Here is a 12,459-nt window from a genome sequence, read left to right on the forward strand (position 1 = left end):
AAGCTTCCGGTGATGATTCTCAGAGTCACAAATGCCCACGGCAAAAAATGCAGGTCACGCAAAAAGGCAGAAAATCAGAAACAGAGCTAACGGCCCTGGGGGACGTGGAGCAAGACTGACGGGGCCCAAGGACCCGGCGGAGCGGAGAGCACAGAGAACATCACGCTGTGTGCGCAAACGGAAGCCGCGTGCACGCGGGGACCACAAGGGCGGGAAAGACAAGACAACGGGCCTCAGCCAGGGAGCAGAAGGGGACGGGGCAGGCACGAGGCGAGAAAGCAAATGCATCGTGAACACACAAAGGAATGAATGAATGAGCAGGGTGAATGAATGATTGAGCAGAACCGGGAGAGGGGCGCAGTGAACGCCACCTCCCCCGCCCGTCAGCTTTAAACGAGAAGACGCCCCCGCTGCACTTGCTGTGTCCCGGGCACTCCCATTCTCTCCAGTGGCTCCGTGGACTGGGGGTGGACTGGGGAGACTGAGGCTCGGGTCCCGCTCTGCAGCTGTCCCCCGGGAGCCTGGTGTGCTGTGTGTCTGGGAGCCTCAGTCTCCCACTCTGAGCAATGGGAGTTGTCTGCCCCTGGCAGGGAGGACCGTGGCTGTCTGGAGCGTGGAGCGTGTGGCTCTGCCCTCGGGAGCCCCCTGTTCCGGGAGCTGGTACCTTCTGTGGGTTGTTCTTCTCCACCACGCCATCCCGATCTGCGTCCACGTCCAGGGAGATCTCTGGGGACAGGAGACACGGGTGAGCGGTTATCAAGGGGCAGCCTTGCTGAGGTCACCTTCTCCAGCCCTTTCCTCCATGTTCCCTGCCGTTGGAGAGCCTCAGCCCGCGCACCAGGCCTGGGGGCTCCCAGCTCCCGGAGGGGCAGTCGGGGAGGTCGCGACCCTCCCAGTCTTTCAGGGTTGTGGGTTGGGGTTGGGGGCATGATCTCCACTGGACAGATCTGGGGCCTCTGTTCAGAGAGGTGACGTCACACCCCCAAGGTCCCACGGGTGGTGTTAGCAGAAGTGGGGTGCTCCCTGCCTGTGGTCTGATTTGTAGCTTGTAATTTGAAAACCGACAGGTGCAGCGCTCCCTAACTGCTCTCCCAGCGGCTCCTGGTGTGTGGATGCGACACAGGGGCGTGTGTCTGTCTGTCTGTCTCCCCCAGAACACCCAGGGGTCTACATCCCATCTCCAAGGACCAAGGGTTTCACTCTGGGGGGACCCTGCTTCCCCAGCCTCTCCTCGGGAGGGTACCCATGTGTCCAGTGCTGCACAGGGCCCCCCTCATCACCTCTCTTGTGGGGGCCTGGACAGAGAGCAAGTTTGCTATCAGACAGTGCTGGGCTCCAACCTCTGCACAGAGCAAGTGTCTCTGGGCAGGTTACGCAGCCCTTTGTGGTGCCGTTTGCTCACCTGTCCCGTGGCGCCCCTCTGGCTGAGGCACCTGCACTAGCAGCCACGGTGGGGTCCGGGCATCGTGAGCCACGCGGGGGCTGTCCCGGCCACTGCGTGGTGTTTAGCCATGTCCTGGGCTTCGGCCTGCTGGATGCCACGAGCACCCCCAAGATGACGAGCAGAGGTGCCTTGGGCTACTGGCGCATGCCCTTGGGGAGTTAGAGACTCCCAGGGAGGGGCCCGGGTGTTGCCAGGAAGACCCCTAAGAGCCTCACACAGGGTGATGTGCTGGTTCAGGGTCCCCAAGGGGGCTCCTCTCACTCGGAGCATGCCTTGGACCGAGGTGGGAACAGGTGCGAGTAAGCACATTCCTGGCACACCCTCGACAGGGTGGGGAAGAGGGTCCTGGCACGAGAGGGACACTGATGTCACCCCTCCGCGGGTGGCCCAGGCCAGTGAGCTGGGGATCAAGTTCAAGTCCTCTTTGTGTACCGCTGACTCCCTGCTGACCCTGGACATGGCCTTTCTGGACTTGGAAGGAGGCAGAAAGGTGGCGGTGCAGGGTCCTCGGAGTCGGGAGCCCCCAGCGTCCCAGCCTCTGGGGCCGTGCTGTGAACGGGGCGCTGTGGGGGCATGGCTTTATAAACCATGCTGACCTTGTTCACGCAACACCTCCTCGTGCAGCAGCCACCGGGTCCCAGGCCCCGTGCCAGGGACCAGGCAACTGAGGCGGAGCGTCTCCCCCAGGGAGGTAGGTGTTAGCGCCCCCATTTCACAGGTGAGCAAACCCAGGCTGGCAGAGGCACTGCCAGCAAACTGGCCCGCTCCCCTGCAGGGAAGGCTCCCGGGGAAAGATGGAAGGGGGCACCACCAGCTGCTGTCTAGGAGGCCGAGGGCTGAGATGCAGACCAACATGCGTTCTGGCTCCCAGACCTTCCAGAACCTTCCAGCCAGTTGCGCCACAGTGAATGCTGCAGGTGCAGCGTCCTGCAGGAGCCACACTCTGCTTTTGGAACGAACACCCTGCCAGGTGCAGCTCACGCTGCCAGCCTCACGGCCCTACCGCAGGTGGGGAAACTGAGGCACTCAGCAACTTCCAGAGCAGCTTCCCAAGACGAGGCTGACCTCCGGCTGACCCGTGACCGAGGCGGACCTTGGCTGACCCAAGGCTGGCTCTGGAAGTCACTGCCACACCCAACTCTGACAGCCCTGTGGCCTCATCTCCAGGCTAAGACCCCTTGGGGGCGTGTCCACAAAAGCAGCGGCCCCGCCTTATTGCACGACAAATTTCTTAACTTGAAAAACTCCATCATCATTTCTGCACATTTGTGCACATTTATGCACAAAATAAACCCACGAGACAGCTTCTAAGACAAACTGCTTCTAAGGAAAACGCCAGCTCTCTTTCTGCCTCTCAGCCTCCCTGCCCGGGGAGCCCCCCCAGTGCCAAGCACGCCGCCGCCTGCTCTGACCCGACTCTCCCCATTCCGATGAGTCCCTGCCTTCCCACTGGAAACCTGGGCGCACCCTCCATCTGCTCCCAACTCCCAGAGGGCTTTGCAAGTTCTCTCTTAGGGCACAGAGCGCACCCCCGCAGTCGGTAGAAGCCACCTCCTTTGCCCTCCGCTCTCCGAGTCCCCGGAAGTCTCTGCGGGGCTGTCCCCAGGGAGTGACATGGGCTGGTGCTTGTAGGGACAGAGCCCAGCCTGCCAGAGCTCTGCCCTCCTGGGGCGGCCCTGCCTTTCGCAGAGGAGGAGGGGGGTGGGGGTGGACACCTGTTTCGGGGCCTCTGGGCTGCCCGCATTTCCCAGAGGCTTTGGGTCCTACCTCAGCTCCCCGGAATAGCCCCAAGGCGTCAGGTGGCGCCTGGGTGTGGGGCACATTAACGGGAAATGTCACTAGGAGTGGGCTCAGGGCAGTCTGCCCTGCACCTTGAGACACCGGGGCACAGGCAGGGGGCTGCCTGCCAGCCCCGCGGACAGCGGCAGGTGCTGACCTCCTGCCTTCCAGAGCGGCTTGGGCTCGCTCCCCCGCAGCCAGCCGGGGCCGTTATCCTGGGCTCTGGGCCGGGGGCCGCAGCCAGGAGCTCCCTAGGAGGATGCTGTACACACGCCTGAGGCCTCCGTTTGCGGGATCTTCAAAAAGTTCACGGACAAGGCGGGTATCATGAAAAATCTGCCCTTGCACCAAAATAAACTTATTATTTAAAATTCCGGCCGGCGCCGTGGCTTAACAGGCTAATCCTCCGCCTTGCTGCGCCGGCACACCGGGTTCTAGTCCCAGTTGGGGCGCCAGATTCTATCCCGGTCGCTCCTCTTCCAGGCCAGCTCTCTGCTATGGCCCGGGAGTGCAGTGGAGGATGGCCCAAGTGCTTGGGCCCTGCACCCCATGGGAGACCAGGAGAAGCACCTGGCTCCTGCCATCGGATCAGCGCAGTGCGCCAGCCGCAGCGGCCATTGGAGGGTGAACCAACGGCAAAAAGGAAGACTTTTCTCTCTGTCTCTCTCTCTCACTATCCACTCTGCCTGTCAAAAAAAAAATAATAAAATTCCATTTTTTCCATGAACATTTTGAAGTTCCACTGCCAAGACCATGGCACAGGCAGGGCACTGGTCCTCATTCCCGCCCCTCCCCCCCTTGACAGGGAAGGCTTTGCAAAGCGGCCCTGCAGCTGTGATGCTTGGCTGGAGAGTAAACCCGGAGCCCGAGTGGAGCAGTTTGCCGTGTGCTGCGCCCGTGGCGCGGACACCTGAGAGGCAGGGGGACCTCATCTCCCAAGGAAAGACAGCTGTTTGTGTTGCCAGGGCCCAGCTGCAGGGGAAGCTCACCCCCACTGGACTTGGGTCTCCGGTTCCTCCAGGGCCCCTGGGGACAGCCTGCTTTCTCTTGGGAATGACCGCGCTCTCTGTCCCTTCCAGGGCTCCTCTTCCCAGGAGCCCCACATTCTGAGGCTTGCAGGGATTAATCAGCTCCATGCACTCCCTTAGAGCTTGGAAAAAGTGAGGCACAGAGAGGGTGGGCTTCTTGTCGAGGTCACACAGCAAGTCCTTGGCAGGGACTCAGACCCAGGACCCAGGGCCTGATTTGCCCAAAGGTACCGTGGGTCTGTTCCCAAGTCCCAGGGAGGCGTCTTCAACTTTGCCCAGGCAGACAGAAAATGTGGCGGCCCCAAGAGGAAGGAGCCAAGGAAAGCACCAGTTGGGCACCTCCTCTGGGCCCCTGCACAGGCCCTGTGCACCTGCCATCCCAGGGAATCCTTGGAAGCGCCAAGTGAGAGTGCTCTGGGAAACCCATTCTGCAGGGGAAGAAACCGAGGCTCAGAGGGCGGCGACGCAGCTCGCCCAAGGCCACAGTGTGGCTGGAGGGAGCAGAGCCAGCACCCGGCTTATTTCTGTCTGCTCTGCAGTGCAGCGTGGGCTCGGGATGGGACTCCAGTGAGCCGGCTTCCGATCTGTTCGGGGGGGTGGTAGCCCCACGCTCCTGGGACGTCCAGGGTCTTGCCTCTGAGTGACTCCTCAGAATGTGGGGCTCCTGGGAAGAGGAGCCCTGGAAGGAACAGAGAGCGCGGTCATTCCCAAGAGAAAGCAGGCTGTCCCCAGGGTCCCTGGAGGAACCGGAGACCCAAGTCCAGTGGGGGTGAGCTTCCCCTGCAGCTGGGCCCTGGCAACACAAACAGCCGTCTTTCCTTGGGAGACGAGGTCCCCCTGCCTCTCAGGTGTCCACGCCACGGGCGCAGCGCACGGCAAACTGCTCCACTCGGGCTCCGGGTTTACTCTCCAGCCAAGCATCACAGCTGTCACGCGTCTCGTTTTGGGAAGAGGGGCATCTCACTGGCCCACGGACCCTGCGCGTCTGGCACCTGTGGTGGTGACGTGAATAATTAAGTGAAAGCCTGGAACCTTGCACGACAGCTGTGCGCACTCCGGCAGGTGCGCCTGGGATCGTGGGTGGCTCCGTCTTCCCCGGTGGTCCTGCACCGAGAGGAAAGCCCGGTCCCTCCTGCTCTATCCCAAGCTCATCCTGCTTTGCTGGAAGGCTCCTCGACGGCACAGCCAGCCCTCCAATCACCTTTGTTTGCTCGGGCTCTGCCCACAGCCTCAGCTGGCCCTGTCTCGGTGGGGTTGGGTTTCCTGGGGACAGTCACCTGAGACAGCCGGGGCGCGGCGGTGCACGCGAAGCTCACACACGTGCCAGGGTAAGCCCAGCACAGGAGTCTTTGGTTTCCACCCCCTGGGGCCCCCTGAGGCCATCCCCAGGTCCCCCACTGAAGGGCAGGGCCCCCCTCTCGGGGCAGCAAGAGAGCGAGGGCGGCGGCAACCAAACCTGCTCAGGAATGAGGTGCAAAGGGGGGGGGGGGTTGAGCCTCTGCGGGTGGCACAGGCACAGGGAGGGCTGGGGGGGCCTCCTGCCTGCTTCCGGGGGAGGTTCTGGGACCCCTCCCCCCAGAGAAGGTGAGATCATGGAGGCCTGTGTCCCACCAACCGCTCTGTCGGGGTGTGGCCTGTTTGACCTTTCCTGAGCCTTGGTTTTCTCGTCTGTAGAAGGGGCATGGCATAGTGTCCACCCCGGAAGGGCTGGAAGGACAGGGGAAACCATGGGGCCTGGCGCATCGCGGCTGCTCCCTGAGTGACAGGTGTTTACCAGCCCCTCCCCCGCTCCTCTCTCCCCTCCTCCCCCTCATCAAAGCGCCGGGCATGGTCCTAGGCGGCACAGGCGCTCAGTACGTGGGAGACATCAGAGTCAATTTCAAAGCTCTCAGCACACGGTCAGTGCTCAGGACCTGGTAGGTCCCTTTCCCTACTGCGTGGCAACTCTGTCAAGGTGTGAACAAGACTGGACGGACAGAGCATCCTCCTGCTGCAACAGCCATCATTTTAAAATAAAATGAAATAAGAGCATGGCCACGCACCCCCGGGCCCTACCTCCTCGGCGTGTAGCCGGGCACCAGGGCAGGGCCGGGTGGTACGAGGGACTCAGCCTGGGTTCTGGAGTTGAGCTGCCGCTGAGTTGCTGTGTGACTTTGAACAAAGTCCTTAACCTCTCTGGGCCTCCTGAGTTGCACCAGGTGAATTAAGTACCCAGGGCCGCATCTCTGTGCCCCCCTGGCTGGGTCTAGGGAGGGCGAGGGGGCAGGCAGAGGCTTTGGAGCCTGTGGCCCCCTCTTTCCCCTTGAGGAAGCTCTTCTCCAGGCTGCAGGGCAGCGGTGGGGAGGGGCCAACTCCCCCTCCTCCTCTGGCTCACAGATCCCGGGAAGGGGACCTGACAATGGGTCAATCACTGGCTGACCAGGCTACGCCTCCTCCTTCAGGAAGTCCTCCAGCACACAGGGCAGGGGACGTGTGGCATCCCCTACAGGCCTGCCTTGTTTAGAAGCCCCGAGTGGGGCCGGTGCTGTGATGCAGGGGGTAAAGCCATCGCCTGCAGCACCGGCATCCCATATGGGTGCTGGTTCTAGTCCCGGCTGCTCCACTTCCAATCCAGCTCTCTGCTGTGGCCTGGGAAAGCAGTAGAGGATGGCTCAAGTCCTTGGGCCCCTGCACCCGCGTGGGAGACCGTGAGGAAGTTCCAGGCACCTGGCTTTGGATTGGCATAGCTCTGGCCGTTGCGGCCAATTGGGGAGTGAACCAGTGGATGGAAGACCCCCCACCCCCTCTCAGCCTCTCCTTCTCTCTCTGTGTAACTCTGACTTTCAAATAAATAAATAAATCTTTCAAAAAAAAGAAAGAAAAAAGAAAAAGAAAAAGAAACCCCGAGCGCCAGGTCCCCAGCACTCGAGACACCGCACCCCTGAGAAGGTGGCGAGACCAGGCCCTGGGGTGACGGCCCCTACTCACCGATGGCCGTGAGGAAGAGCCCGGCCTGGTCGATGGGGGCGTTGCCTTCCTCGTCGTAGTAGTTGACGGTGACCTTGGTGGAGACAGCACATTGGGGCAGAGGAGAGCAGAGGTGACAGGTCACAAGCAGGAAAGCCCAAGGTCGCCGGCCTCCCTGCCCCGTGCCCCTCAGCATGTCAAGCCCACCCTCTCCGAACCCTGAGCCCTCTCCTCCAGGCAGCACTCCGGGGTTGATGGGCTGCTTCTCCCAGATAACGGACTCCACTCCTCTCAGGGCACACCAGGGTGCCATCTGCCTGTGTCCCAGGGGTGCACTCTGCGGTGCGGGGACTCCCACCTCTGCCACGTGGGTGTCGCGCTCCTGTTTAGCTCCCAGGGGACGGGGCTGTGGTGTTTAAATACTGCCCCGTGTCATTGCTTGGTGGAGCACTTGGCGAGGGTCACCGTCAGAGAGCCCAGCGAGGGGACAGTTCTGGTCTTGGCTTCACCCCCGCGGTAAATCCTGTCGCCCGTCCCCGGATGCTCAGACCCCAGAGGGTTGCGGCTGCAACTTCCAATGACCTGCAGCTCTGCGTTGCAAAGCCACCACCCGGCGTCCCCAGCGTCCTTCCTCTGACTGCCCCGTCCGGGACAGCCTGTGTGGCCGCTGAGCGCTTGCCATGTGGCTTTGATCATGGTCACTAACCTCTCTGGGCCTGGACCGGCTGGGCCCAGGTGAACCAGGGACCCAGGGCTGCCCGTCCGTGGCCCCGGGGCGGGGTGTGAGGAGGGCCAGGGGGTAGCTGGCCCCAGGTGGGAGTGTGGAATACGCACTGGATTGAGATTTGGTGTGGAAAAGGAAGCTACAGCATCACCTCCACTTCTTACATTGATGGCATGTCAAAATGACACGCAGGGATCCAGGATCAAGGAAGCCACATTAAAAGACTAATTTCGCCTGTTTCTTCTTGTGTCCTTATCGTGGCTATGAGACAGTGAAAGCTGACACAGGTGGCACGTGATCCGTTTCTATGGGAGGGGGCGGGTCTAGGCTGCCCGGATTGCACCCCGCCCCGAGGCTCCCTGGCCGGCCATGGAAGAGGCCACCCCAGGCGTGGTACCTTGTCGCTGCTGGCCTCGGTGCTCGCCTGGCCCATGGTGAGGCGCAGTGTGGTGCTGGGTGACAGGAGCCAGCGCTGTTTGCCATTGGTGGCCACCTCCTCGGCCTCCCCGTCCCGCACCACCTCGACGCGCACGCGCTCTGAGTGCTTCAGGCTGAAGGTCTGGGCCTCGGCTGGGGCCGCGCTGCGGGGAGAGAGGAGCAGGGTCAAGGGGAGCCCCGGGGTTGCAAGGCGGCGCGGGCTCTCCAGGGGCTTCTCTGTGCACCTGGGGAAGGGGGGCACGCGGATGACTGAAGCCCCCAGAGAAGAATCCACTTGCTCCGAGGGCTGGGCGGGGCTTAGAACCTGTCTCCCTGTCCCTGAGCAAAGCGCCTGCGGCAGCCAGGCTGAACCCGGAGCCCAGAATTCCAGCCGGGCCTCCCGCATGGGAGACTCAGACGCTTGAGCCATCACCTGCTGCTCCCAGGGGAGCGCCAGAGGAAGCTGGACTCAGGCGGAGCTGGGACTCACACCTGTGCACTCCGCCCGCCACGGGACGCTGGGTCCCAGGCAGTGTCTTAACCACTGTGCACATGCCTGCCCCTGCTCCCGGAGCTGCTGGTGCTGCCAGTCCAGGCCAGGACGCTTCGAGAGCGGGCGTTCGAGACGTTCAGCAAGGTGGTCGGGTGCTTAGAGCGCTGGGTGGCCAAGGCCGTGGGTGTGGGTCTCCCCGACCCAGGCCCCAGCCAGCAGGGGCTACAGGCAGACACCTGGGCCTGGGCGCTGGAGGAGACAGTGGGAGGCGGGCTCAGAAAAGCAGCTCCGAGGCTGTTCCTGTCCACCTGTCCGCTTCCCGACTCCTCAGTCCGTCCTGGGCCCGTTGGGGGCTGGATGCTTGGTGGCCTTGGCCTTCTGTTCACACCATCACTAGCATCTGGGTAAAAACCCTAGGTGGGCAGGCACAGGCACACAAGAGCTGGGATGGAGCCAGTTCGGCCCTGCTGTGCAAAGGTGGGGCGTTGAGTATCCCCCTGGCCCCTTCTGAGGGTCCATCTGCAGCCCCGGAGACAAAGGACAGCCGCCCACCCCCAGCCTTGTCGCTCATCCCTCGGGGCAGGGGCATCTCCTGTCCTTTGGGCTTTTGCCCTGAGCAGGGGCGTCCTCTCCCAGCCTCACCCTAGGAGCCAAGCCCAGGGCGAGCACGCGGCTCAGAGCCAGGCAGGAGCTGCGTGGAGCGGGACAGTGGGCGGGCCTCTCCCACAGGCAGCGCGGCTCCCCCAGGGGGTGAGCAGGTGCAGTCTCTCCATGGCAGCCGAGAAACCCTCACTCTTTGTGACATTGCCAGACATTGATAATGCCAGACGCTCCCCGTGGGAGCAAGGGGCCAGCTGGGGTCCAGGGGGCAGGGGCAGGCAGAGGGGGAGCTGTGGAGAGCTGAGGGGCTCCCTCTGCCAGGACCCCGCCCACCTCGCACGGGTCCATGGCTGTGCCGCCTGGCGTCGCTCAGTGAGCTTCAATGTTCAGCTCTGCTTAGAGAGGCCGCTTCCCATGCTCACAGGGCAGGGGAGGGGCTCCGGGACCCTTCCTCTGAGTCCCTGTGGGGGGTGCGTCCTGCCTGTCTTTATTCCCCTGCGCCAGCGGCTCTGCAGGTTCGCACCTGGCCCACAGCTGAGCTCCAGGGCCCCACACCCTCCCACCACGCAGCCCCAGCCCTGCCCTGAGCTTGGCAAACGGCTCTTCTTGGAGCAGCCCTGGGAGAGGCAACAAAGGTCCCATTGTCCCTGTGGATCCTGTTGGCTGCTTTCATCCCCTTTAGAATCCTGCCTCCCCCCCTCCTCGCCCCCGCCCCGCAGGAACCTGAGAGCCAGGGCAGCCTGGGAGCACCTGGGCACCATGTGTTCCTGGAGGGCGCCGGGGCAGCACGGAGGGCACGAGGGCACGGGAGTGGGGCGGGGCGGGTTTAGGGTCCCCCGTGCTTATTGGGAGAAGGCCGTGGCTAGGATAGGCTGCCAGCGCCCGCACCTCGCCTGTGTGGATCCCAGCACCTGGGACACAGCCACGCTCAGTGACACGGCCACGCTTGGTGTAACCTGGGAAGAACCAAAACTCATCGGCTTCCGCACGGCACCACCAGAGCGATTTTTAACACCAGAGTGATTTTTAACACCAGAAATCAGGGCACCCGCCAGCCTGGAGATTTTCAGAGGCTGCCCAGTGCCTGCTCCTACAACCCACCCCAGGCCCTGTCGCCTGGTGTCCAGCCGGGGCGAGCACCCAGCCACGGCGTCCCCGCCTCCTTCCGCCCACGGCTCCTGTAACCGCACGCGCTGTTCCTACCTCCAGGGACACTCTTCCTCGAGTTTTCTGCTGGCCAAAGCCAATCCCCCTGGGAGACCCAGCCCCTAGTCTGCCCCCAGGCTTACTTCCTCCAGCCATGGTAGCTTCTGGAAGGCATGTGAGGGGGAGGGGATGTGGGAGGGGGAGGGGGAGGGGGAGCGGGAGGAGGGACTGCTCTCTGAGCACCACTGAGTCAGAGAGGAGAGGGAGAGAGGATGGGGATTTCTGAGAAGCAAGGACGGCTCAGGCAGGGGGGACGCTAGGCCAGCAGGTTCAGGACCGGAGGGAGGTGGGCGTGGCTGGAGGGGGGGGCAGCTCATAACGGGGAGCCTTTCTCCTGGGTGTGCAAGGGGTCCTGGAAGTTTCCAAGCAGGGGCCACCCGATCACGCAGACGCAATTGACAGCTCGCCTGGGGTGGGGGTGGGGGCAGTGAGGTGAGCGATGGGGCCGATGGCTCAGGATGGGTGCTGGCATGGTGGATGGCGTGCAGAAAACTGGCCAGCTGGCCGTCTCAAAGCCAAGCCCATCCGTCCAGCCCCACAAAGGCTGTGTGGCCCCCGGGGAGCCACCCAGCCTCTCTGGTTGAGGTGGGGGGAGAGGGGTGCGCTGGCTCTGGCTCCAAGGGCCAGGGTGGCTCACTCAGCATCAAAGTTGAAGGGTGGCACGCCTGTCCCTGGCTGGCACCTGCCTCCTGCGGCCTGTCCACCCGGCCTGGGCCTCGTTAACACCTGCCGGGGCTCATCCCAGGACTGAGCCTGGCTCCTGGCGCCTGGGAGGGACTTCTCACCCTTGGGCCTTTGGAGGAGTCTGAGGGGGAGTCCTGGGTGCCAGCCTGGCGAGCACCCTCGGGGGCAGAGACGGGGGGAGGGAGGCAAGGCCCAAGGTGGGAAGCTGCTAGTCCCTGAGGGTGGGCTCTGGCCAGGCTCAGCGGAGGCCAGCCCTGGCGTGCCTTCAGCCAGTCTCTCCCTTGAGGCACCGGGGCCTCCAGCTGCCCCAGGCTTCTCCTTAGGAGAAACAATCTAATCTGGTGACTCCCATCCTGTGAAACCATCAATGGCTCCCTACTACCTACGGAAGAAAATTCAACCCTGAACGATGCCCTCGAAGCCCGGGCTTGCGCTCACTGGTACGCTGGTCTCACACCCCCGCAGGGATGGACACGATGCGTCTGCCTCCCTGTGCCCGGCCTTCCTGCTCGGTCTGCTGACTCCTGCGTGGAGCATCCTGTCTCATTCTGAACCTTCCATCACCCTTGGAGACCGGGCTAAGTCTCCACCCCTTCCAGGAAGTCCTCCCTGACCTCCCCAGCCAGAACACATCTCTCCCTTCCTTCGCTGGTTCCTCAAACAACAGCTAACAAACGTTCAGCACTTTTCTCCCACAAGTGTTATAACTCTTCCAGGGCAGGGACCCGCCTGTCTCGCATTCTTTGTCTCCATAATATTATAATAAACCCCAATACGAATTTAAGCTAGTTCCTGGGTATCTGTGATGTGCTAAGTCCTTGGTCTGTGCCAACGCCGTGTCATTTGACCTGTGCGCACTGAGGCTGGTGGAGGGTAAGCTCCACTCCAGGTCTAAAGGACAGTAATGAGAGGCTCTCGGAGACCCGGGCCTGGCTGCTCCCTGCCTGGGAAAGACTCCACCTGCTTGAGCCCTCTGGGTGGTCCTCCAGGGAGGGAACCTGGTGGGGGCAGAGGGCCTGGCTCAGGAGAGGACCAAATGAGAGACCCTGAGGGGCCCCTGGAGCCCCCTCTTATTTCGCAGGTGGGAGTCGGGCCTAGAGGGGGACACTGCAGGCTGGCTTCATGTCCCCGACTCTCG

The 12,459-nt window shown here is 62.8% G+C and overlaps 1 protein-coding gene across 1 annotated transcript in view; it reads right to left on the reverse strand.

Annotated features, from left to right (window-relative positions):
* The window catches only part of PADI2 (peptidyl arginine deiminase 2), a 69,791-nt gene that overhangs the window by 19,133 nt on the left and 38,199 nt on the right, over positions 1 to 12,459 (reverse strand). The window contains exons 10-12 of the mRNA XM_062193865.1: positions 8,319 to 8,502; positions 7,219 to 7,291; positions 665 to 726 (exon numbers count right to left, since the gene is read on the reverse strand). Of these exons, the coding sequence (XP_062049849.1) occupies positions 665 to 726; positions 7,219 to 7,291; positions 8,319 to 8,502 (319 nt within the window). The remainder of the gene's footprint in view (positions 1 to 664; positions 727 to 7,218; positions 7,292 to 8,318; positions 8,503 to 12,459) is intronic.

Source organism: Lepus europaeus, chromosome 5, assembly GCF_033115175.1.
Source record: "Lepus europaeus isolate LE1 chromosome 5, mLepTim1.pri, whole genome shotgun sequence".
Taxonomy (NCBI): domain Eukaryota; kingdom Metazoa; phylum Chordata; class Mammalia; order Lagomorpha; family Leporidae; genus Lepus; species Lepus europaeus.